The sequence below is a fragment of the Nycticebus coucang genome, chromosome 9 (assembly GCF_027406575.1).
Source record: "Nycticebus coucang isolate mNycCou1 chromosome 9, mNycCou1.pri, whole genome shotgun sequence".
NCBI classification, from domain to species: domain Eukaryota; kingdom Metazoa; phylum Chordata; class Mammalia; order Primates; family Lorisidae; genus Nycticebus; species Nycticebus coucang.
Genome location: NC_069788.1, coordinates 38,354,872 through 38,380,448, shown reverse-complemented (window position 1 = coordinate 38,380,448; position 25,577 = coordinate 38,354,872). Strand labels below are relative to the sequence as shown.

Here is a 25,577-nt window from a genome sequence, read left to right as displayed (position 1 = left end):
GCCCTTTGTATTTCTGACCAGAACCCTAAGTCCCGCTGGTCCTTAGCGATCAGAGGCCTGGTGTCCAGGCCTGCCTGGGAACTGGGAGGTCCCATGGAGACAGGAGGGGAGAGGAGATGGGAACCCATTTCCAGGAATGGAGATGTAGGGGATAGACCCTAGCAGAGGCGGGAGAGAGTAAAACAGGGAGAAGGGGAGGGGAAGGAAGGCACATGAGGAGGGAAGAAGAGGGGGGAAAGGAAAGAGGAGTCTCAGCCCCTAGATTATCCCCTCCCCCAGCTCCCTGCTGGCATAGATACCCCATAAGCATTTGGTGGAAAAGCACAGGAATCAAGCATATTGTAAAATATTAGATGGGCTACAGAAAACCCACTGTCACAGGCTGTTCACAGTTAATAGAAAAACAACAAAGAAAAGAAAAAAAAACAGTATAAACTCAATGCTAAAGGTTGTGTTCCTGGGTACAAATTAGCACAGGAGGTTTATTTGGGTTTATTTATTTATTTGGAGACAGGGTCTCGCTCTGTCATTCAGGCTGGAGTGCAGTGGAGATATCAAAGCTCACTGTAACCTCAAGTTCCTGGGCTCAGGTGATTCCCCCACCGCAGCCCCTTGAGTAGCTGTGATTGCAGGCATGAGCCCCCACCACACCTAGCTAAGTTTTTGGATTTTTACTTTTTGTAGACACACAATCTTGCTATGTTACCAGGCTTGTCTCAAATTCCTGGCCTCCCAAAGTGCAGGGATTACAGTTGTGAGCTACCTGGCCTAGCACGGGAGGTTTAAAGGGTTCTGGGAACAAACATCTGGGGAAGAGAAGAGCAGGACGCAGGATGGGGCAGAAGGGGAAGGTGACTCAGGCCATGTTGGGTGGAGTTCTGAAGACAAGAGCCTTGCAGGACTTGCCAGGGTAGTGAGACAGTAGGGCCTTTAGACCTACCCCTTGTCAATCAGTCGGGAGAGGTGGGGTATCCTGGGCAGAGCTCTGCCCTTGGCAAGGTGGTTCTCTGCAGCTGAGGGAGCCCCAAAGAGGCAGGCAGAGGAGGTGCCAGGGCAGGAAACTGATCAGCCCTGAATGAGGAGCTGGCAGCCCCATGTAGCATCCGCCCATTCAGTCCAATCCAGGGTGAAAACACGTTTTGCAGCCATTTAGGAGAACTGTAAACCTAATGCTGCTTGTGGGGCTCCGCAGAGCGGTGCGTCCATCCAGTGGGGTGCTGCGTTTACTTTATTTGTTCTCTTTTCATGTGTGTTCCGTCTCTACAGCCTGTTGCCCAAGAAGGTCTGTTGCCTCATCCACTAAAGTGAGCAGCCCGCTGACACCTCCCCTGCCGGGCACCTCCCTGCCACTAGAAGAAAGGTGAGACAGGAAGGAGGAAATGAGAGGCCAGGGTTTCAGGAAAGTGTCCCGGAGGAGCTGGGGCATGGAGTCTACAATTCCTCGACACCATGGAGTTCACATGGGAGCCGGCTGCTGGGTGAGCAACTGGTGCTGATTTGCCCAGTTCCAGGAACCCCTCATCTGAGCACACAGGGGGAGGACACAGCAAATGGCCTCCACTTGGGTCCACCTGATCACATCCCCTCTGTTCCTCATAGATCTTTTCAGTAGTGCCTCCAAGTAGTGCCTCCCCTTGGCTCCCAGCTGCCAAGGTCAGTGCAGTTTCTGCACTTGTGTTCCCGGAACCTACCTCAGGGATGTCACCACCTGACACCAGCCCATGTTTCCGTCCTCAGATAGAGCCCTGCCTCCTCCTTGAAGCCCACCTGGCTGGTCAGAGCTTACAGGATCCCCAGTGCCCCACCTCTGAAGGACTCTCCTGCATTGTGGCATCTGACCCCTGCCAATGTCTGGGGTGTACCCAGTCACGCCACGTCTCCCTCCCCTCAGAGGCTGTGAGCAGACTGAGGCCAGGGCTGGCTCCCTTTCTTCCCCGCCTGCCCGCCTCACTCCATGCTCAGTTGTGTGCATGTGACTATTCCGCACGGGCCCTTAGCTAGGAAGTGACGCAGAAGGGGCTTCAGAGCTCATCTCCTCTTTCTTTTCCAGATGGGTAAACAGGATCAGAGAGGGACAGTGACTTGCCAAAGTCACACCGACATAAGCCTACCCCGTACCCTCCCTTCTCACAAAAGAATGTTACCAAAGGGGCTGCCCAACATCCATGTAGTGAAAAAATGTGGGGAGAGAGAGGACAACAAAGACATAGGATCCCGAGGTCTTACATGTGGCGTGAAGGCCAGCATAGTACTGGGGAGAACTTAAGCAACAGCAATGGGGAGGCTCCACTTAGCTGTACAACGTTCATGTAATTTTGTTCTACCCTGAAAACAATATTGAGAAGTGGGAATTATTGTCCCCTTTCACAAGAGAGGAACCATGATGCCCAGACAAGGTTAGTGAGTTACTGAGGGTTACATAGCGACAGAGTGGCATCCTTGTCCTGTCCCTGGCTCCTCCCAAGTGCTCCTCCCCCGTTTGTCTCAGGAGAGGCAGGGCCGGCAGTGGTCACACACCGAGGGGAGCCCCTGGGAAGCTGTTTTCCCCTGGGAGAGTTAAGCCCCTTCCTAATTACACACCCGGGTGGCAGCTGCAGTCTTATGATAAGGAGGACAGTTTACTTAGCAGGTTGTTTGCTGGCCAGAGACAGATGTTTGTGCGAGCGTGTGTGTGTGTGTGTGTGTGTGTGTGTGTGTGTGTGTGTGTGTGTGTGTGTTTTCTGGGACTAGTGTGTTCATTCCTCAACTGAGTCTTCGCTCTACTGCCCTCTTCTGGTAATAGGGAAGAGGGTCCCTCTTCCTTCTGTCCCTAGTCACTTTCTACCCCTTTCCTTCCCCTCATCCATCCTATGAGTGGCCCACTGGCTGATCACCAGGGCCCTGGCTGTGTCACTCTCCTGTTGTGATGTTTTCTCTCCCATATCAAGGTCCTGCCTCAGGCCTGAGAGAGTGGATGTCACGTTTATCCCCAGGTGCTATTCCAGCCTCTCCAGGCTGATGGACTCTCCTCTCTGGGGGAGGGATCCGGGCTGCATTCCCCAGCCTTTGCTGCTGGACACTGGGCCAGTGTTCTGGGCAGTAAGAGGTCAAGTCTGAACCATGAGTTAGTGGGGCAGGTGGATGACTCCTCAGGCCATTGGAGTCCCAGCCAGAGGCTAGTTGGACTCCCTTCTTCCTGTCCCCTGCCTGGGCCCATCCTCCAGGCCACACTCAGTTTCAAGGTGTCACACGGGTCTTCTCTCTCCAGGGGACAGTGAGTTCCTGGGCAGCTGGAGGGAGGGTGATCTGCTCTTTCTCTGAGCCATGGCCTTCCCAGCAATGTCGTGGGGTGAGGGCCCTCCGTGCAGTGCCAGGGCCTCAGTCACTCCAGGGTGTGGATTTGGCTGGAGGCCACTGGGCCCTCAGTCCCCTCCAAGAGCTCAGACCTGGAACCCAGGTGTAGGAGCTGGAGGAGAGAGCCTCGAATTCGGCCTCTGTACCCCACGGAAGAGGACGGCCCGCAGCCCAGGGGCTCTTATCTGTCTGGTCGCAGCTCTTCTGGGAAGGGCCAGCCAGCAGGAGGCAGCAAGAGAGTGTGGGCTCTGCAGGCTCATAGGACAGGAGGGACAAGCAGCCACCCTCAGGGCAGGGTTCATCCAAAAGCCCCTCAGAGGACACTTGCTGGATGGGGGAGCCTTGGACAGCTCTGGACTCCCCTACTGCTGACCCCTCTGTTGGGCCCCAGCACTTAGCCACTGTTCCTTCTCCTGCAGGACATTGCCTGCCTCCAGAGCTCCTAAGCCCCAACTCTTTCTTCCCTAGGCACACGGGAAGCTGAGGGGAGTAGCGGAAAGCTGGGACAGGGGTCCCGGCTGTGGAGAGGGCAGCACTCGCTGCATCCCCACCCTCAGCTTGACAGTAAGAGGTCTGGGGCAGCAGAAGCTGAGGGTCTCTGCCTATAAACAACAATCCCAGGGCTCCTCTGCCATCCACCAGGGCTCTGGGGCCTGCAGTTCTAAGAAGAAACCTCTTGAACTCTTTCCTTGGGACTTCCTGCCTGCTGCCCTCTGCTCCGGCTCCCTCCCTAGGTTCCTGCAGGCCGCTGACATGAGTGGAGTGCAGCCTCTGGCTCTGAGAGGGCCTGAGTGAGGCCGCACTGCACAGTCCTCTAGCCCCTCCAACCCGGATGGGCCCAGGTCTTCACCTTTCCTCTGGCCTCCTGGGGCCCCTCTGGAGAAGCTCCCCCACCCGTAGTTAAGTGGTCTCAGACCAAGCAGGCTTCCACGGGGGCTCTGGTCTTCTGGGTAGGTCCTTCCAGGGTCTAGCAGGATCACTGCACATGCTGTAGCCTACAAGGAATGGAGAGGTGAGGAAGGTCCGTCCCCTGCTCACAGTGCCCCAGGCTCCAGTCTCTCTTTGGTTTCTGCCAGGTCACCACCTTAGGGTTATGCTGGGCTATCTTCCGGCCACCCTCCCCCCTTTCCAGGTGCCCACCAGTCCTCTTGAGTGGACACGGGCTGAGGGACACCCTTCTGAGAACTCAGTGTCACAGTCCTTAGTACTGTTACCCAAAGCTCTGACCTCAGGAGGCTGAGAGGGGGGCTCTACTCACTTCCCATGTGTCTCTTCTTCCAAAACCCATAGACCATGATCAACATCACGGGCACCAGGAGGAAGGTCAGCACCACCACGAGCACAGTGGGATAAAAATCCTGGTGCCTGCAGAGAAGGGACAGAGCAGCAGGAGTTGAATACGAAGGGCCCCCACCCAGACCCGTGTTTTTCTGCATGCCACATGAGAGGGGTCAGGCCAGGGGATGACTCCAGCAGCAGAAGCCCTGATGGCACTTGCCTCCAGGGCAGGCAGCCTCACTTGCTGGGGACCCGGCTTCACGGTGAGGAAGTGAGGCACCTAGACTGCAGAGGCGATGTCCCCAGGCTGAGGGGCGCATCTCCCAGCTTGGTGCCTCTCCTCCCTATGTCCCCAAATCTGCTCATTGCTGAGGACAAGAATTCTAACAGATGCTCACACGTGACTGAAGAGATCAAGCTTCTTGCTCTCCTTCAGGTGTCTGAGGATGCCTCTTCCCCACTATGGCCTCTGTGGCAGATGCTGTAGGTGCCCCACCTGCATCCCCTACCCCCTCGCTGGAATCATTTCTGGGTGTAGGGTTGTCGGCATGCCCATTTTTGGAGAGGGGGTGAGGACTTTCTGTTGTCCCTAGAGTCCTCTAAGTCACACCCGGGAGTCAGCTCCCTACCAACGACCAGTAGGAGTGGTATATATGCACCTGCTCCCGCGCCCTGCGCAGTGTTTGTCACTGGACCCCAGTTTGCCCGGTGGGATGAGGCTCTTTCTGCACCTAGCGGTAGCTGGTTGTCTAAGGACTCCTTGTTGGCTGCCTTTGCTTCCCTATCCCACTCCCCCTCACTCTTTGCAGGGTTCCAAATACGATGCAAATCCTTGTCTCAAAGATGAATTCATTAGTGGAACCCAATTATATGTATCTTTATTTCCCACTTCCTACTCCCTGAGCCACTTATGTCCTGTTTCCACCCTCTCTTTTCCATCAACAGCCTCTGCAGGGGAGCAGACCCTGACCCTGATCTTCCTGACCCTCATTCCCCCGACTTTCATCCCCCCAACCCTCATCTCCCAACCCTCATCCTCCTGACCCTGATCTCCCAACCTTCATCCTCTTGATCTTCATCTCCTATCATTCATCCCCCCTGACTCTCATTCCATGATTCTTTTTACACTTACCCTCATCCCCCCATGCTTGTCCCCGACCCTCATCCCTCTTTCCCTCACCCCCCTGATTCCCATCCCCCTGACCCTCATCCCCCTGATTCTCATCCCCCTGATTCCCATCCCCCTGACCCTCATCCCCTCTGATTCTCATCCCCCTGATTCTCATCCTCCTGACTCTTATCCATCCAACCCTCACCCCACTGACCCTCCTCCCCCAGGCCTCACCTCCTGACCCCCACCCACTACCCACATCCCACTACTATCCTGTATGTGACTTCCAGTTTCCCATCTTCCATTCACAACAGGCATCGGGGAGCTGAAGGTGGTCAGTTACATAGTATAAGGTGTCGGGTCCCATCTGGGGTGCCACTTGTCGGGGCCAGGACTGGCCAGATCTCCGGCCCCGGCTTATCTAGAGGCTGGATGCAGACCGCTAGGCTACCTTACTCGGAAACAATTGCTCTTAGGTGCCTGAGGGCTATTTGCTTTAGCAGAAGGGACAGAGAGAGAAAGAAAGTATTGGAGGAGGTAAAGCAGTCTTAGTAAGAAAAATACACCTTAGCAGACTTTCGTAGAGAGAGACACTGTGCAGGTGCTCTGCGGGCAGGAGAAGCAACAGAGTCAGAGTGAGTGGGTCAGTGACGGAACGTGTGCTCCTGACTGCCTTCTCCTCCAGCTTCTTATACACACACTCCCATAGCGCTTAACACCACAGGTGTAGAGACTGCCAATCACTGATGCTCTCATCTCGCGAGCTCTCATGTTTGTTAGGAGAGCCAAATCCCTCCCCGTGCCCTTATCACCAGGGTGTTACATTACTGAGCTATACAGGTGTTTCTTATAACTCTCACTCCTCCTAGCCATAGGCTATATGGGCTGCTACAATAAGATTTGCACTGGAATTCCATTCAGACACCAAAAACTGTACCACGCCTGGTAGAATGTCATTCAACCCCCAGTCCCCAGGTACCTGAGGGAGGGAAATTTGTTGAGAGATCGGCTGGTGTGGCACCTTCCTGTCACTGGCAATCTGGTGCTGTGCTGTCCAGAGTTGGTGGAAACAGATTCTGGGCCCACAGAGGAGGCTCTGGCATTGTTCAGAGACGCAGTCACTGTCTGGGCCACTGTGGTGCTCCTGGGCCCTGTGGTGGTCCTGCTGGTACCAGTGAAGCTGTAGCCTGTCATAGAGGTGGGTCTGGAAGAAGGTAAGAGCCTGGCCAAGGTGAGGATTCCAGGGCTGAACACCATCCTGCTAGTGGTGAAAGGCACATCAGGGCCTGAAGGAAGGGCTTGGCCTGTTGTGACAATTCCACTCTTGAAGATGTCAGCCAGAAGTGTGAGAGGAGTGTTCCTCTCAGTTGTGGGGGCTGAAGAATGAGAGAAGGAGGGATGTTAGACTGACGTGGGGGCCTCAGTGCTTACAGCAGATCTTGGCAGGCCGCACAGTGATCTGCACGCCAGGATGGGGGCCTGTCCTCCTCTCTTCTCCCTGACCTTGGGCCTAGGATTCTACTCTGCCTGGTGACCAGTGTCCTGAAGGTGACATTGGGAAGGAGGAAGTGGGCATAGTAAAGAGGAAAAGACTTTTGCCATTTCTTTAGCCTCTCATGGCATGCCACCCTCTCCCCATCCCCTTCTCTTGTCGTTTTCCATACTCTCAACATTCTTGTGGGCCCAAGAGAACTCTATAAAATGATGCCAAACAGGGACTTTCCAGCTGCTCCATAATTGGCAATTAGGGTCCAGAGAGGAGAACTATGAACCATTGAGGGCCCCAAATTCTAAAAATAGCTGCAAACGGTTTAGAGGCAGACACCTTCTTTGCAGGATCTCTAAAGGCTATCTAAAGTGGCCCTACAACCCTCATCCATCAACCCAGCCTTTGTCATCCCATTTTCTAGAAGAATCCTGGAGTTTGGATGGTAGACAAGGGGGGAGTTGTAGGAGTTGTGAGGCACCACATAGCAGGGAGTGTTGGCTCTGAGAAGAAACAGGAAAATTGGAGAGAGGCCGCTACAGGATACTGCATCCTCCTAGGGTGCATGGAAAGGATACTTTCCTGAGGGCCAGAGATCACCCATTTTTCTAGGCAAGGGTATCCAGAAAAAGCAGCATTGGGGGTGAAGGGGAGTGAGACAGAGACAGACCTGGAGCCAGAGCACCCACATCATCATATTCGGTAGTGAACCCCCCCAAAATCCTACAGAGAACCCACATATCAATGCCTTGGAGAACATCTGCACACTCACCTCAGAGAGGATCTCAAAGGGCTGGGAAAAAAGGACCTACATTCAACAGAGAGGACTCATGCAACGGTCAAGTAAGTCACGCAACCATTTCCCTCTCCCGCATTCCTGCATCAACACACCAAGGTGTGTGGGAGGGGGAGGCCCCCAAAGAGGGTGACGAGAGGACCCCACTTTCCTCACCTCCCAAGACGAAAGAGTGGGAGCTAAGCAGCAGGCAACCCCTCTTTCCCACTTCAGGTGCCGTGGGCCATAAAACCTGGTCTTCAGGGGCAGGGGAACCCCATATATTGCTGGAAGATCAGAGTTCATAATTGGGCTGGTGGCTTTTTATTTCCTAACAACTGAAAAGGTCTGCTAAGTTGGAATCTCCACAAATTGTCCTTAAGAAGTGGAAAATGAGAACTTGACATAGTGTGATTGGGGGAAATGATGAGAAAAAATAAAACCATTTCGTGTTTGTATCCCTACAAGTTAAGGCTTCAATGAATCAATTTCAACTCCTTCCCAGGGTCTAAATCAGAACTGGAGTGGGGAAGAATGAGATTTGGCTTCACTTTTTAGAGATAGTATTTTCCCTAATCAGACCAAACAGAAAATGAGGATACAATTGAGTTAGGGGAACAAGGTAGATAGTAAGTTTCATAATAATTGGCTCCTTTTTTCAGGATCCTTTGCTGACTCTCTTTCCTATCTTATAAACGTGGAAGGACCTCACCACTTGGTTCTCGGTCTCCTCCTTTTTCTACACTCAAGGAAAAGCTTCTGTATCCTCTTGATTTTTTTCATTTTTGTTTTTATTTTTCTTTCTTTCTTTCTTTTTAGAGACAGTCTCACTTTGTCATCCTTGGTAAAGTGCCGTGCCGTCACAGCTCACAGCAACCTTCAGCTCTTGGGCTTAGGTGATTCTCTTGCCTCAGCCTCCTGAGTAGCTGGGACTACAGGTGCCCGCCATAAAGCCTGGCTATTTTTTTATTGCAGTTTGGCCGGGGATGGGTTCGAACCCACCATCCTCGGTATATGGGGCCGGTGCCCTACTTACTGAGCCACAGGTGCCGCCTTTTTTTTTTTTTTTTTTTTTTGAGACAGAGTCTCAAGCTGTGACCCTAGGTAGAGTGCTGTGGTGTCATAGCTCACAGCAACCTCCAACTCATGGGCTCAAGTTTTTTCTATTTTTAGTAGAGATGGGGTCTCACTTTTGCTCAGGCTGGTCTCAAGCACGTGAGCTCAAGCTATCCACCTGCCTCAGCCTCCCAGAGTGCTTGGATTGCAGGCATGAGCCACTGTGTCTGCAATCAAGAGCTTCTAAATAGCCTCTTGATTTTTAAAACAGCTTTATTGGGATATAATTCACATTCCCTATAACACACCCATTTAAAGTATTAAGTTCAATTTTCTTTATCATATTCACAAAGTTGTGCAACCATCACCAGTCGATTTTACAACACTTTCATCACCTTGAAAAGAAGCCCCTGGCTATTTATCTATCACCCCTGTGTCCCCTTTTTCTTCCCCAGCCTGAGAAACTACAGTCTGCTTTCTGTCTTCATAGATTACCCTAATCCCCTTGATGTGAAACACTACCTTTGAGGAGACACTCAAGTATGTATCTCCCCTCTGACCTCCCACGTAAGCTCCAGGCAGATATATCGACTGCTTACTTAATTTCTCCACTTGGGGTTCTAGGAGGCATCTTAAACTCTCCATGACAAAATAGAGCTATTGCTTTTTTCCCCTCTAAATTAGCTCCTGTTACAGATTGCCCTACTCACTGAATGGTACAATCATCCACCTGCCGATCAACGAGGAAACCTTGCAGTTATCCTCCCTCCTTATCCTTTCTCACTGGAGAAAATCCTGTCCTACCTTGAAAACATACGTGGTGGGCAGAAAGTCTGAGAAACACACATGTGAGCCCATTCACTTCTCTCCATCTCTAGTGCCCACTTCCTACTCCAAGCCACTGTTATTTCCATCCAGATGCTCACAACTGTCTCTCTGCCCAAGCTCATACTTTCCACCAGCAGCAACTATATTTTACAGACAAGCCACATCTCGCCCCTCTAAGCATGCCAATAGTTTCTTCTTGTACTTAAAATCAAACCCAAACTCCATGTCATGGGCCTCAGGGCTACTGATGACCCTCCAGCCTCATTGGTCACTGCCCCACTCTCCACATAGAGCCACCTCACAGCCCTCCTCAGACACACCAAGCTCCTCACTTTGGGGCCTTTGTGTGTGCAGATGTCCTCACAGAATGCCCTTCAATGAACCCAGATTTCAACACAGCTAGCGAACTCTCACCATTCGGGGTTCTGCTTGATGCCATCTGCTCAGGGAGGCGTTCCCTTGTCCTCGGTTCTGCAGTACCCACCCCGTCACTGTGTTACTTTCTGGTTCATCGCTCTGTCTTACTTTCTTAACAGCATTTATGGTTATCTGCAATTCTTTATCTGGATGATGTGGTATTGCCTGTCATCTCCCAGAGGGCAGGACTGTGTCTGGGTTTGCTCACCTCTGTATCCAGAGCCTAAAATAGCGCCTGGCACGTGATAAGGGCGCAACAAATATGTGTTGAGCCAATGTCTGAATAAAACAAAGCACAGGCAGTCCTGAGTTTAGACCTCAACTCAGCCACCTGCTAGTTCTGTGACCCTGGACAAGATCAGTGCCACATAAAGCTTTCAGGCCTCCTTTCCTTCGTCTGTGAAAGGGTGACAGTGATGCCATGAAGAGGTCTGTAAAGGCACTCTGAAACCCCCCTGGTGGAACATGGCCAAGGACGGTTTCTTTTTCTTCTCATATCTGCTGTCAGTGGAGAGCAGGGCAGGGCAGGGAGGACACCCCACCCACCCAAATGCCCTGGCAGGCCTGCTCACCTGGAGACACTTCCAGCAGGATGCCCATCAAAGGGTAGAGGGTTCCGGAGGTGCTGCGCATGCACCAGTATTTGCCCGAGTCCTGGCGCTTCAGGGCCACCATGGTGATGTTGACCACCTTGGCCTGGGCATTGTCCTGAAGCAAGTAGCGGGGCCCCTTCACCCAGACTCGGGTGAACCCAGGATCACATTTCTTCTGCCTGATTTTGCACCAAACCTTGTCCTCCACACGGTTTTTGTAGCCCTTGTAGGAGCACTGCACAGACAGAGTCTGCCCTTCTAGAAGCCTCACTTTTTTGTATATGTTCTCTGCGGGGGGACCTGGGGAGACACGACTTGTTTTGCAAGGTCTGGAGAGAGAGGATGAAAGAAGGCATCTTGAAAGGTGGAGACTGTAGTGAAGGGAGAGGAGGTGGACGTTGCCCTGCTGTAATGGAACCCAGAGTCTGAGGGGGAACCACCCTGCCCTCGGGGAGCACCCCCAGACTAACAGAGACATACACAGGCCCTGCAAATAGCTAGCATTCAGTATTATGGGGCAGACACAGACTCCTCTCTCAGGGAGCTTTCAGTCTGATGGAGGAGACAAGCATATCCCTGAGGGAGTCCCCAGTCTAATAAAGGAAACTCAGCCCTTACGGGAGCTGTGGCAGACACGGGCCCATTCTTCATGGTAGTTTGAAGGGAGACTGACTGATAAGCTCATCCCACGTCCTGTCTTCAACAAGACAGATGCACAGACACAAACACATGTTCTAAGTTCTGAAATTTCAGAGGCCAAACAATGTAGGTAGATTAAAAAAAAAAATTCATTTTTTTTTTTTTGAAAAAAGAAATGAGTTCCTTCTTTCACAAATAACTCCACTGTAGTCATCTTTGAAATAGCAAGCTGCCTTAGTTCACTTCAGGTGGTATTTAATTTTAAAATATTCTAGTTACATAAAACCCATACATTAAGCTTGCCTACATTCGAGGCCCCCTCAAGGAGCAATAATAGCTGTGGGGAAAAAGCCTTCAGGGATTGGTCTCTTCAGGGACAGGGGAAGGTACAGGATGTGGTGAGTTCATAATGCAATAATGCAATAACTCCTCTCAGAACCAAACAGGGCTTTCCCGACAGAGGCCAAGCTAAGGCTATTTGTGTGAGGAAATTGAGTGTCCTTGCTTTGAGGGCCTGAGGTAAAGGGGCCAAAGCAGAGAGGGTCCAGAGCTTTATCTCAGCTTGAAGGACCCTAGATTAGCATTACCTGGGGCCAGGTATTAGGACTGAACCTTCACCTGGCCTCTGGTAAAGAGCTGCTAAGTCAGCCTCCATTTCTTCTCCTCCCCAACCCACAAAACATCAGACAAAATAATGGGGCAAGGAAAGCAGGGAAGAAGGGTACAGAAAAAGGCCCAGAGCTCCTGCAACCATTCCCTCCCCCAAGTCAGCCCCCTTCCCTGTCACCTGAGACACAGCCCTGCAGGCACATCAGCAGCAGCAGGATTGCAGGGGCCATGGCTCCCTCGGGCTGGGACAGTCACAGGCCCAGCCACCCTGGGACCCAAGGGTAGGGCCCAAGCTGACACAGGGCAGGCCACCTGGGTGTGCCAGGGTAGGTCCTGAGGTTTTAAAAGTGAAGTTACCCATTTAGGGAAGTGACGCAGTGTGGGACCCACTGCCCCCAGCAGACCGCAGGGGGCCCAGAGAGCCTATCATGAGGGTGGTGCTGGCAGCCGTTTCCGCCCTTTTCCTCAGCACTTCGGGCAGGTGTGGCTGCTCCACCCAGTCTGGGGCCCCCAGCCCCCGGAGGGCTCCCAGAGTCAGGGGCCTCCCTGCCCTCCCCAGCCTCCTCTGAAACTGGTTCCTATAGGATGGTCTGCTAATCCGAGGCAGGGGATGCAGCTAGGGGGCTGGGATTCTGGAATCTTCCAGGCTCAGAGACCCAGTGGGGTAGAGGCTCTCGGGCTGAGGTGGGGCATCTTAGACCTTAGTTTTTTACCTATGCACATCCACAAAGAAGTTCTTGTAAATGCTCACTCATTCATTCTGTTCCTGCCTCTTGCAGGCCCCCGGCGGCTCAGAACAGTCCCTGGTGCTGCTCACTGTTGCAGATAACCTCGTACAGGCTCACCGGGACTGACGTTCACACAGGGGGAAAGATGCAAATGGTGAGACGCAGAGCATAAAATTTGGGCTCAAAGAGTTTCCCATGAGAGTGCACACACATAGTCTCTCTTCCTCTGACACACTCACACACAGACTTTCTGTCTCTCTCTCACACACTCACGCACACACACACGCACACTCACACACACACCAGCTGCCTCTCCTTTTTCCTACCATCATGTCTCCTGTCTCTATCCCTCTCTCCTCCTCTCTACTCACCACCAGCTCAGTCTAGAGTCCTAGTCACCCCTGCAGACTCCCTGAAGCCACTCCAGTGCTTCCCTTCACCCACCTCTTCCAAGACACCATAGTCTCAGGGCCCCTTCCTCCCCTGGGTCTGGCACTGGCCAGCACACAGGCATGTCCCCTCAACTTCCTCCCGCTCAACCCTATCTTGCCTCTACAGCCACCCGGCTGCAGTTGAAACGACCCAGCACTTGGCCTGGAACCCCACCCTTCACTTAGTCTCCAGAGCTCAGAATCAGAAGGATCAATTTCTGACATCCATCAGCCGTGTCATCTGCTCCTTTGGTGTGCAGAGGCCCAGATGGACCCACACAGCTATGTGTACCCCACCTATTTACCTAGCCAACTTTTTTCCCCTTGGATGGGACTGTCAGAAAGTAACTGAGGCACAATAAAATATGAAAGGGGTTATTTGAGCAAACAATAATTCATGAATCAGGCAGTTCCAAATGAGAAGTGATTCAAGAGCTCCACTGAGGGAACCCAAGGAGGAGGCTTTCATAGGACAAGTAAATCAAAGAAATTATGTAATTGGTTACAGTTATATAGTCAGTCACCTTCTTGATCTTTCATGTTGGAAGGACTCTAGTTACAAAATTGTAAGTTTGATGGTTGCTTTGGATTAGTTGAGCTTAATTTCTATGGTTCCTTAATATACACATTTACAAAAAATAGCTCAAGTTAAATTTTGCTTATGTTTGAAATTTCAAGATTAAAATCACTTACGAGGCCTAACTCTATTTTAATTACTTTTGAAGAATAAATAGTCTTCAAGCTTGCATAGCTACACTCAGTCTTAACCTGATCTTGAACCCCCAAATCCCAAACCAAAGAAGTTTTATCTGGGCTGGCCCCAAATGTATGTAGTCTCTTAACTCATTCGTTCATTCATTCATTCATTTGTTTGTTCCCACACCTCCCTGCCATGCAGGGAGCTAAGTGATCACTGGGGACATAGAAATGAATGCAGTTGTCATTTCAGACCTCTCAGTTCACAAAACATGTGTTATGTTTTCCTTATTCACCTTTCCGTTTTCAGCACTTCTCACCAAGTGCTCAAAATTTCCTCATATCACTGAGTTCAGAGGCCAGCTCCTCTCCCCAACACACATGATACCTTTTTTCAACACTTCCCTTCCCGAACACTAGGTGGCTTCAGGAGTGGGAGATTTATTTCTTGTGGGGACTTTGTGTGCCTAGATCATTGCTTCCGTTAAACCCCAGCACTAAGTGAGGCATTTTCACAAATGTGAGTTATGATGAGGACACAAGAACCCCCACTCTCATTCACTGACAGAGACACTATGCACTAGATCCAACCTTTCTTGAGAGAAATTTGAATATGTTTATCAAAATCTCAAAGTATATATTAAAATTTTACATATGAAATAATTTATCATAGCATTATTTTTTGTTTTGTTAATACTTACTTTTCCCATTAAAAAATTTAAGTCTGGCTCAGCACCCATAGCTCAGTGGTTAGGGCACCGGCCACATGCACCAGGGGTGGTGGGTTTGAACCTGTCCCCAAGCCTGCTAAACAAATAAAAACAAACAAACAAAATAGCCAGGCATTGTGGTGGGCACCTGTCACCCCAGCTACTTGGGAGGCTGAGGCAAGAGAATCGCTTAAGCTCAAGAGTTTGAGGTTGCTGTGAACTATGATGCCATGGCACTCTATCCCGGGTGACAGCTTGAGACTCTGTCTCAAAAAAAAAAACTTTTTTTCAAGTCTGATTTACATACAGTAAAATTCACCTCTTTTCAATGATTGGCTCCCAGAGTTTAACAAATCCATAATAATTTGTATCGCCTACTATAAGCAAGATTGAGAAGAGTTCCATCATCCCCCAAAAGTTTCCCTGTGCCCTTTGGACCTTATCTCCTCGGTCCCTGGCACACACTGATCTGGTGGGCTTTTCTCCTGTAGTTTTTTCCTTTCCAGAATGGAAACAGTATAATATGTAACATTTTACGTTAGCTTCTTTTGATGATGTCCAATATACAATTTTTATGGATCATTTTAAAATCATACTAAGAAAGTTTACGCAAATCATATCTAAGAAAGTTTACACAACTTTTTTAACAGCTTTATGAGACACAATCCATGTAATATAAAATTGGTCCATTAAAAGTGTACAATTCAGTGGTTTTCAGCATATTCACTGAGTTGTACAACCATCATCACAATCCAGTTTTAAAGCATTTTCACCACCCCCAAAAGAAACTCCATAACAATTAGCAGTCATGCCCTGTACTGTAAACTACGGTAAACTTGGGAGCTTAGAATAACTGTAGTTGGTTACCTCACAGTCCTGAGGCCAGAAGTTCGAAATCCGTTATCACTGGACGAAGATCAAGGTGTCATCAGGGCAGCAGTCCCTCTGGAGGCTGTAGGGAAGATTCCATTCCTTGTCTTTTCCTGCTTAGGGAGACTGCCAGAATTCCTTGGCTTGTGACTCTATTACTCCAGTCCTCAAGGCCAACATCTTCAAATATTTCTCTGTTTCATCTTCATATCATCTTCTCTTTTTGCATTCTAATCTCCCTCCTGTAAGGATACATGTGATGGCCTTTAAGGCCTAGCCACGTAATCCATAAGAATCTCCCCATCTCAAGATCCTTAATATTCACATCAGCAAAGATCCTTTTTTGCCATAGGAGGTAACATTCACAAATCCCAGGGATTATGTCATGGATATCTTTCGGGAGGCCATTTTTTAGTTTATAACATTCCACATCCCTGCAGCCCCAGGCAAACACTAATCTACTTTCTGTCTTTATAGATTTGCCTGTTCTGGACATGTCATAAAGACATAGTTGAACAACATGTTTTTCTTGTGACTGGTTTCTTGATGTCAGCATAATGTTTTCAAGGTTCATCCATGTTGTTGCAGTGTTGACTGTACAAGTGGTATTAGTACGCCATTCCTTTTGATGGCTGAATAATAATTCATTGCATAGATATATATATATTTTTTTGTTTGTCCATTTTTCAGTTGATAGACATTTGATGTGTTACTACTGTCAGGCTATTATGAACTTGTACATTCATGTGCAGGTTTCTGCGGACATGTTTTCATTTCTCTTGAGTATATAACAAATAGTAGATTCCCTGGGTCACATAGCAACTTTGTTTACCATTTTGAGGAACTATCAAATAGTTTTCCAAAGTGGCTGCAACATTTTACACTGTCACCAGAGATGTGTGAATTTCCTCATTTCTCTACAAACCCTTCAACGCTTATATTGTTTTTTGTTGTTGGTGTGATTTGTTTGTTTATAGCCATTTAGTGGACGTGAGGTTTTGAATTATATTTACCTAAGGACTAATGATATTGAGCATTTTTCATGTATATTTGCTCATTCCTTTATCTTTGGAGAGATGTCTATTTGAATCCTGTGTTCATTTTTAAGTTGGGTTATTTGTCTTTTTAGTGTCTGAGAAATGTTATACTACATCATTCTGGCTTCCATTGTTTCAAATGAGTAATTCACTGTAATTGGAATTGGTGTTCTTTTCATAAGTAATCATTTTTCTCTGTTTTTAAGATATGTTCTTTGTCTTTAGTTTTCAGAACCTTATTTATGTTGTATTATAGCATATATTCTTTGGGTTTATTCTATTTGAGATTAATTCATATACTCGAATATGTAGGTTTATGACTTGCCAAATTTGAGAAATTTTAAGGCATTTTGAATACTTTTTCAAGTCCCACATTTTCTTCTTCCCTTCTGGGATTCTGATGATGCAGAAGTTGGCTTTTCTTAAAATGTCTCACAAATTGCTGAGCTTATGTTCATTTATTTTCAGTCTATTTTGTTCTGTTACTCAGAATGAGTAAATTTTATTGATCTGTCTTCAAGTTCAATAATTCTATCCTTTGTTATCTCTATTCTCCTATGGAGTCCATTTAGTGAGTTTTTTATTTTGGTTATCATATTTTTTAGTTCCCACATATTCTTTTGTTATCTGCTATTGATCTCTAATTTAATTCCAAATGCTCTGTTGAGTTTGTTCTTTATTTTTCCTTTTCTTTATGATGTTTATTACACAGAGTTTTAAATTTTTTACTTTTGACAAATCTGTCAGTCATTTTTAATGATATCTGCCACTTACATTACTTACATATGTCCTCCATGACCAGAATTAGATCTTTATGGGCTATTTCTCATATTTAATATTTTCTTATTTAGTATTTATATCTTTTTACACCCAAATTATATCAGACCTACAAAAAAGTGGTACCCATACTGCAGAAATTGTTTCATAACATTGAGAAAGAAAGAATCTTCCCTAACTCATTCTACAAAGCCAGTATCACCTTGGTACCAAAGCAGGGAAGAGGCACAACAAAAAAGAAAACTATACATCAATATCCCTTATGAATATAGATACAAAAATCCTCAAATAAAATCTAGCAAACTGAATTCAGCAGCACATTAAAAAAAAAAATCCACCACAACTGAATGAGCTTCATCCCAGGATGCAAGAATTGTTCAATATATGTAAATCCGTAAATGCAACTCACCACATAAACAGAAGCAAAAACAAAGATCATATGATCATCTCAGAGGGAGAAAAAATCTTTGACAAAATTTAGCACACTTTAATGATAAAACTCTTAACAAAATAGGCATAGATGGAACATACCACAAAATTATAAAAGCCAGGCCAGGCACGGTGACTCACACCTGTAATCCTAGCACTCTGGGAGGCTGAGGAGGGTGGATTGCTTGAGTTCACAGGTTCAAGACCAGCATGAGTAAAAGTAAGACCCTGTCTCTGCTAAAAATAGAAAAACTGAGGGAAGAGAATTGCTTGAGCCTGAGTTGGAGGTTGCTGTGAGCTGTGATGCCACAGCACTCTACCCAAGGTGACAGCTTGAGACTCTGTCTCAAAAATATATATATTATAGAAGCTGTATATGACAAACCCACAGCCAACATCATATTGAATCAAGAAAAGCTGAAAGCACTCTCTCTCATACCTGGAACAAGACAAGGATGCCCACTGTCACCACTTCTTCTTCTTTTTTTTTATTTAAGTGACACTTTATTCACACATATATATAAAAGCTAAATTATACATTGGAAAAGTTTATAAGAAAGGAGTTCTTTTGGTTGTTTTTTATGGTGGGGGAATGAATGTGCTACCATTTCGTTTAAAATAATTTTCTTAAGTAAAGATATGCTTTCATGACAGTAGAAAATAAATCGATTCACTTATCTACCAAAGATGTTACCTCCTAAGTTAAACATACCTGGCAATTCTTAACTACTTTCCAAAAAGACTAAGGAGCGAGGTAAAAAAAAAAAAATGAGGATTTTCCATCTTCCAAATGATCAGGCAGAAAATACAACCCATCAGCTACAGAATTAGTAACAGCAAACTCCTATGCTTTTTCATACTAGGTACTGTACATAATTCACACACCACAATTCCACATTTAACCAATAAATGAGTTCCATTTAACCATTGTAAACTATTAGGTGATGCCTACTATTCTTTTTAATGGTTTCAGCCAAGTAGTTGCAGATACAACAATATAAATGCTGATTTCCTAGATGTGACAACTGCTAAAAAGAGTTTTCAGGGGGCGGAGACAATATGGCTGACTGAACCCAGATTTCCACAGAGGCTTCTGTCCAGAAGGAGAGTTGAAGGACAGAAATTTAGCAAGTGACCTGGCGGATTAGAGCTGCACCAAGAGAGAAGGCTGAAGAGTGCACATCAACCCCACTGAGGCAAGCTGCGACCCCAAGGATACAAACAAAAGGTACAAAATCCATCACCAAGTGGACAGGAGTCCCCTCCCCCATGAGAACGGCTCGGAGTGCCCCACAAACAAACAAGCAGAGTTCAAAGGTCCTCCCACTACACTCCACGGGAGAGACCCTCTAAAAACCGGACCTACCTCCCCTATTACGGTGCCACAGCATTCTCCTGCCAGGCATAAAACTGTATAAAACTGTATATATAACCATCCCAGATCTGGGATGGAAACACAGGCCCCATGAGTAAAGGGTTTGCCTGAGGCAGTACTGTCCTGGGTGGAGCACAGGGACTAGAAATGCAGCAACAGAGCCGGGAAATTCCCAGGGCAGGGCTGACCCAGAGGACTGCTTTACCAAGCCTAAGACGCACCTGACCCTCAGGGGATCGTCAGCCTATAGACAAAGGAAGGCAGGAGGCTAGAACTGACAGCTAACCGAATACAAACCTGCAGGAGCAAAGACAGGGCCTGAGGCGCAGGTTCTGAAAACTCAAAACAGATTCTCTTCTGCAGGGGAATTTAGCAGGGATAGAAACAAATTCCAGCAAAGTCGTTCTGTTCTGTCAGTAACATCAATCAGGGGCGAGGCTGGAACTAAGTGAACACCCACTGGCCTCCAACAAGCGCCCGAGGTCATCCAGCCTCACCTCCCCCTGCTGGATAGAGGCAGAGAGCAGTGGACTGGCTGAGCAGATATAGATTTCCTTGTGATTCAGGCAGGTGCAAACCCCTGGAGTATCTGCTCACTGGATGCAACTGGGTCACAGCCCTGTGGGGCTATCAGTAACTAGGTGTGACAGAGGTACAAGGGGGGAAAAGAGGCATCAACCTTCCCAGACTAATCTATTTACTGGGTGGGTCCTTCTGACTTCATGGAGCACCGGAGCAAGTCATATCTGAGTTGTCGCCAGACCCCTGCGATCCAGTTGCCAGAGACCTTTTAAACTCTCCCACCTGAGACAGGTGCTGACTAAGACCATTGATTTGGACCTTTTGAACTGAGCCAATCACCCGAGGACTATTCAAGTGGTGCCCTGGGTGTGTGGTTGTAGGAAGGTTTGATTTTCCTTTTCCATTTGTCGCCTGTTGGGGGTGGAGTGACTTAATTACTGGTATTTCTCCACAGCTGAGACTTCAACCCAGAGTAACTGTTTCACTAGGGTCAGAAAGAGACCAGCTGAAAACAAGACAGAACCACTTAGCCCCACCACACCAAACATGTCCCCAGGTTCTCAGGCCGTAGCAATGTATGGGTCCTCAACAAAGCTCCAGGGGAAAAATCAAATGGTGTAAAATAATCATGGGGCAGAATCAGTGGAAAAACTCTGGTAACATGAATAACCAGAATAGATCAACCCCCACAAGGAAAGATATGTCAGATGTAACTGAAGATCCCATTCATAAACAGCTGACTGAGATGTCAGAAATTGAATTCAGAATTTGAATTTCAAACAAGATTAATAGAATGAAGGAAAATTTGGAATGAGAAATTCAAGGAGCAATTCAAAAGCCAGAATTAGAAATTCAAGGAGAAATTCAAACGTTGTCTCAAGAATTTAACAAATTAAAAGACAAAACCACCAAAGATTTTGACACACTGAAGCAAGAATTACAGCCCTCAAAGATCTGAAAAATATAGTAGAATCCCTCAGTAACAGAGTGGAGCAAGCAGAAGAAAGGATTTCTGACATTGAAGACGAAGCTTTTGAATGTTACCAAACTCTCAAAGAGGAAGAGAAATGGAGAACAAAAATGGATCAATCTCTCAGAGAGCTCTGGGATAATTTCAAAAAGGCTAATATCTGCCTCATTGGAATCCCTGAAAGTGATGAAGTGGCCTCACAAGGCACAGAGGCCCTTCTCCATGAAATTATGAAAGAGAATTTTCCAGACATACCAGGAGATTCTGAAACTCAGATAGCAGACAGTTTCAGAACCCCAGCATAATTAAATGCAAATAAGACATCCCCTGGCATATCATAATTAACTTCACTAAAGTTAATATAAAGAAGAAAATTCTGAAAGCAGCCAGAAGTAAGAAATTTATTACCTACAAAGGAAAGAATATTAGAATGACTGCAGATCTCTCTGCTGAAACTTTTCAAGCCAGGAGAGGGTGGTCATCGACTTTTAATCTCCTAAAGCAAAATAACTTTCTTTCTTTTTTATTTTATTTTATTTTATTTTATTTATTTATTTATTTTTTTTATTGTTGGGGATTCATTGAGGGTAAAATAAGCCAGTTACACTGATTGCAATTGTTAGGTAAAGTCCCTCTTGCAATCATGTCTTGCCCCCATAAAGTGTGACACACACTAAGGCCCCACCCCCCTCCCTCCATCCCTCTTTCTTCTCCCCCCCCCATAACCTTAATTGTCATTAATTGTCCTCATATCAAGATTGAGTACATAAGATTCATGCTTCTCCATTCTTGTGATGCTTTACTAAGAATAATGTCTTCCACTTCCATCCAGGTTAATACGAAGGATGTAAAGTCTCCATTTTTTTTAATGGCTGAATAGTATTCCATGGTATACATATACCACAGCTTGTTAATCCATTCCTGGGGTGGTGGGCATTTAGGCTGTTTCCACATTTTGGCGATTGTAAATTGAGCTGCAGTAAACAGTCTAGTACAAGTGTCCTTATGATAAAAGGATTTTTTTCCTTCTGGGTAGATGCCCAGTAATGGGATTGCAGGATCGAATGGGAGGTCTAGGTTGAGTGCTTTGAGGTTTCTCCATACTTCCTTCCAGAAAGGTTGTACTAGTTTGCAGTCCCACCAGCAGTGTAAAAGTGTTCCCTTCTCTCCACATCCACGCCAGCATCTGCAGCTTTGAGATTTTGTGATGTGGGCCATTCTCACTGGGGTTAGATGATATCTCAGGGTTGTTTTGATTTGCATTTCTCTAATATATAGAGATGATGAACATTTTTTCATGTGTTTGTTAGCCATTCGTCTGTCGTCTTTAGAGAAAGTTCTATTCATGTCTCTTGCCCATTGATATACGGGATTGTTGGCTTTTTTCATGTGGATTAATTTGAGTTCTCTATAGATCCTGGTTATCAAGCTTTTGTCTGATTGAAAATATGCAAATATCCTTTCCCATTGTGTGGGTTGTCTCTTTGCTTTGGTTATTGTCTCCTTAGCTGTACAGAAGCTTTTCAGTTTAATGAAGTCCCATTTGTTTACTTTTGTTGTTGTTGCAATTGCCATGGCAGTCTTCTTCATGAAGTCTTCCCCCAGGCCAATATCTTCCAGTGTTTTTCCTATGCTTTCCTTGAGGATTTTTATTGTTTCATGCCTTAAATTTAAGTCCTTTATCCATCTTGAATCAATTTTTGTGAGTGGGGAAAGGTGTGGGTCCAGTTTCAGTCTTTTACATGTAGACATCCAGTTCTCCCAACACCATTTATTGAATAGGGAGCCTTTCCCCCAAGGTAAGTTCTTGTTTGGTTTATCGAAGATTAGGTGGTTGTAAGATGTTAGTTTCATTTCTTGGTGTTCAATTCGATTCCAAGTTTCTATGTCTCTGTTTTTGTGCCAGTACCATGCTGTCTTGACCACTATGGCTTTGTAGTACAGACTAAAATCTGGTACGCTGATGCCCCCAGCTTTATTTTTGTTACTAAGAACTGCCTTAGCTATACGGGTTTTTTTCCGGTTCCATACAAAACGCAGAATCATTTTTTCCAAATCTTGAAAGTACGATGTAGGTACTTTGATAGGAATGGCATTGAATAGGTAGATTGCTTTGGGAAGTATAGACATTTTAACAATGTTGATTCTTCCCATCCATGAGCATGGTATGTTCTTCCATTTGTTAATATCCACTGCTATTTCCTTTCTGAGGAGTTCATAGTTTTCTTTATAGAGGTCCTTGACCTCCTTCGTTAGGTATATTCCTAGGTATTTCATTTTCTTTGAAACTATGGTGAAGGGAGTTGTGTCCTTAATTAGCTTCTCATCTTGACTGTTATTGGTGTATACAAAGGCTACTGACTTGTGGACATTGATTTTATATCCTGAAACATTACTGTATTTTTTGATGACTTCTAGGAGTCTTGTGGTTGAGTCTTTGGGGTTCTCTAAGTATAAGATCATGTCGTCAGCAAAGAGGGAGAGTTTGACCTCCTCTGCTCCCATTTGGATTCCCTTTATTTCCTTGTCTTGCCTAATTGTATTGGCTAGAACTTCCAGCACTATGTTGAATAGTAAAGGTGACAGAGGACAACCTTGTCTGGTTCCAGTTCTAAGAGGAAAAGCTTTCAGTTTCACTCCATTCAGTAAAATATTGGCTGTGGGTTTGTCATAGATAGCTTCAATCAGTTTTAGAAATGTGCCACCTATGCCTATACTCTTCAGTGTTCTAATTAGAAAAGGATGCTGGATTTTATCAAATGCTTTTTCTGCATCTATTGAGAGGATCATGTGATCTTTATTTTTGCCTCTGTTAATATGGTGGATAACGTTTATGGACTTGCGTATGTTAAACCAGCCTTGCATCCCTGGGATGAAGCCTACTTGATCATGATGAATGACTTTTTTGATGATAAGCTGTAATCTATTGGCTAGGATTTTGTTGAGAATTTTTCCATCTATATTCATGAGTGAGATTGGGCTGAAATTCTCCTTTTTGTTTGGGTCTTTTCCTGGTTTTGGTATCAGGGTGATGTTTGCTTGATAGAATGTGTTGGGGAAGATTCCTTCTTCCTCAGTTTTTTGGAATAATTTCTGCAGTACAGGAATAAGCTCTTCCTTGAAGGTTTGATAGAATTCTGGAGTGAAGCCATCTGGACCAGGGCATTTTTTAGTTGGAAGCTTTTTTATTGTTTCTTTGATCTCAGTGCTTGAAATTGGTCTGTTCAGGAGCTCTATTTCTTCCTGGCTAAGTCTAGGGAGAGGGTGTGATTCCAAATATTGATCCATTTCCTTCACATTGTCAAATTTCTGGGCATAGAGTTTCTGGTAGTATTCAGAGATGATCTCTTGTATCTCTGTGGGATCAGTTGTTATTTCCCCTTTATTGTTTCTGATTGAGGTTACTAGAGATTTTACTTTTCTATTTCTAGTTAGTCTGGCCAATGGTTTATCTATTTTATTTATTTTTTCAAAAAACCAACTCCTTGTTTCATTAATTTTCTGAATGATTCTTTTGTTTTCAATTTCATTGATCTCTGATTTGATTTTGGAGATTTCTTTTCTTCTACTGAGTTTAGGCTTAGATTGTTCTTCTTTTTCCAATTCCATAAGATCTCTTGTGAGATTGTTGATGTGCTCTCTTTCTGTTTTTCGAATGTAGGCATCTAAAGCGATGAATTTTCCTCTCAAAACTGCTTTTGCAGTATCCCACAGGTTTTGGTAGCTTGTGTCTTCATTGTTGTTGTGCTCAAGGAAGTTAATGATTTCCTGTTTTATTTCTTCCTGCACCCATCTGTTATTCAACAGAAGATTGTTTAATTTCCATGCCTTTGGGTGGGGTTGAGCATTTTTGTTAGAGTTGAGTTCCACCTTTAGTGCCTTATGGTCTGAGAAGATACAAGGTAAAATTTCAATTCTTTTGATTCTGTTGATATTTGTTTTGTGTCCCAGGATATGATCAATTTTGGAGAATGTTCCATGGGGTGATGAGAAGAATGTATATTCTTTGTCTTTGGGGTGGAGTGTTCTATATGCGTCTATCAAGCATAGTTGGTCTAAGGTCTCATTTAAATCTCTTATATCTTTGTTTAATTTCTGTTTAGAGGATCTGTCCAGCTCTGTAAGAGGTGTGTTAAAGTCCCCTGTTATGATGGTATTATCAGATATCATATTGCTCAGACTGAGTAAGGTCTGCTTCAAGAATCTGGGAGCATTTAAATTGGGTGCATAAATATTTAGAATTGAAATGTCTTCTTGTTGTAGTTTTCCCTTGACCAATATAAAGTGACCATCTTTGTCTTTTTTGACTTTAGTTGCTTTAAATCCACATGTATCTGAAAATAAGATTGCAACTCCTCTTTTCTTCTGAATTCCATTTGCCTGAAAAATTGTCTTCCAACCCTTGACTCGGAGCTTTAATTTGTCTTTTGAAGCCAGGTGTGTTTCTTGCAGATAGCAAATGGATGGCTTGTGTTTTTTAATCCAGTCAGCCAATCTATGTCTCTTCAGTGGGGAATTCAAGCCATTAACATTTATTGAGATAATTGATAAGTGTGGTAGTATTCTATGCGTCTTATTTTGTGAGAGTCCATTGCTTAGTTTTATCTTTTGCATCAGTGTGGAGGTTAGGTTGTGTCCTTTGATTTCTGAGTTCTTACTTTGCTGCTGATCCATTGTGGTGGTCAGTGTGCAGAACAGGTTGAAGTATTTCCTGTAGAGCCGGTCTTGTTGTGGCAAATTTCCTCAATGTTTGTATATCCATAAATGATTTGATTTCTCCGTCAATTTTGAAACTTAGCTTAGCAGGGTACAGAATTTTGGGCTGAAAATTGTTCTGTTTAAGTAGATTAAAGGTAGATGACCATTGTCTTCTTGCTTGGAAAGTTTCATTAGAGAAGTCTGCGGTA

The 25,577-nt window shown here is 45.9% G+C and overlaps 1 protein-coding gene across 3 annotated transcripts; it reads right to left on the bottom strand.

Annotated features, from left to right (window-relative positions):
* Window positions 1-2,204: 2,204 nt before the first annotated feature.
* On the bottom strand, window positions 2,205-12,444 carry TREML2 (triggering receptor expressed on myeloid cells like 2). 3 transcript variants are annotated; one of them, XR_008382520.1, is made up of 5 exons: window positions 10,857-12,275; window positions 6,702-7,098; window positions 4,592-4,698; window positions 4,184-4,328; window positions 2,205-2,325 (listed from the first exon to the last, which is right to left on the bottom strand). XR_008382520.1 is itself a non-coding variant. In XM_053602875.1 (5 exons), the coding sequence occupies exons 1-5, from the start codon at window positions 12,353-12,355 to the stop codon at window positions 4,234-4,236; spliced, it is 972 nt and encodes a 323-aa protein (XP_053458850.1). In that variant the 5' UTR covers window positions 12,356-12,444; the 3' UTR covers window positions 2,691-4,233. The 3 variants fall into 3 exon arrangements, 2 of the variants coding, with proteins under 2 accessions (XP_053458849.1, XP_053458850.1); XM_053602875.1 differs by lacking the exon at window positions 2,205-2,325 and adding an exon at window positions 12,304-12,444 and having other exon boundaries at window positions 2,691-4,328; window positions 10,857-11,177; XM_053602874.1 differs by lacking the exon at window positions 2,205-2,325 and having other exon boundaries at window positions 2,688-4,328.
* Window positions 12,445-25,577: the final 13,133 nt, after the last annotated feature.

What these genes read in the sequence shown, in the direction of transcription:
- TREML2 (XM_053602874.1), bottom strand. Translation starts at nt 11,355, where the DNA reads ATGTCTCTGTTAGTCTGGGGGTGCTCCCCGAGGGCAGGGTGGTTCCCC. An exon ending in AACAAATTTCCCTCCCTCAG is followed by an intron (nt 4,699 to 6,701) that starts GTACCTGGGGAC and finishes CCTTCTCTGCAG; the next exon opens with GCACCAGGATTTTTATCCCA. An exon ending in GAAGAAGAGACACATGGGAA is followed by an intron (nt 4,329 to 4,591) that starts GTGAGTAGAGCC and finishes CATTCCTTGTAG; the next exon opens with GCTACAGCATGTGCAGTGAT.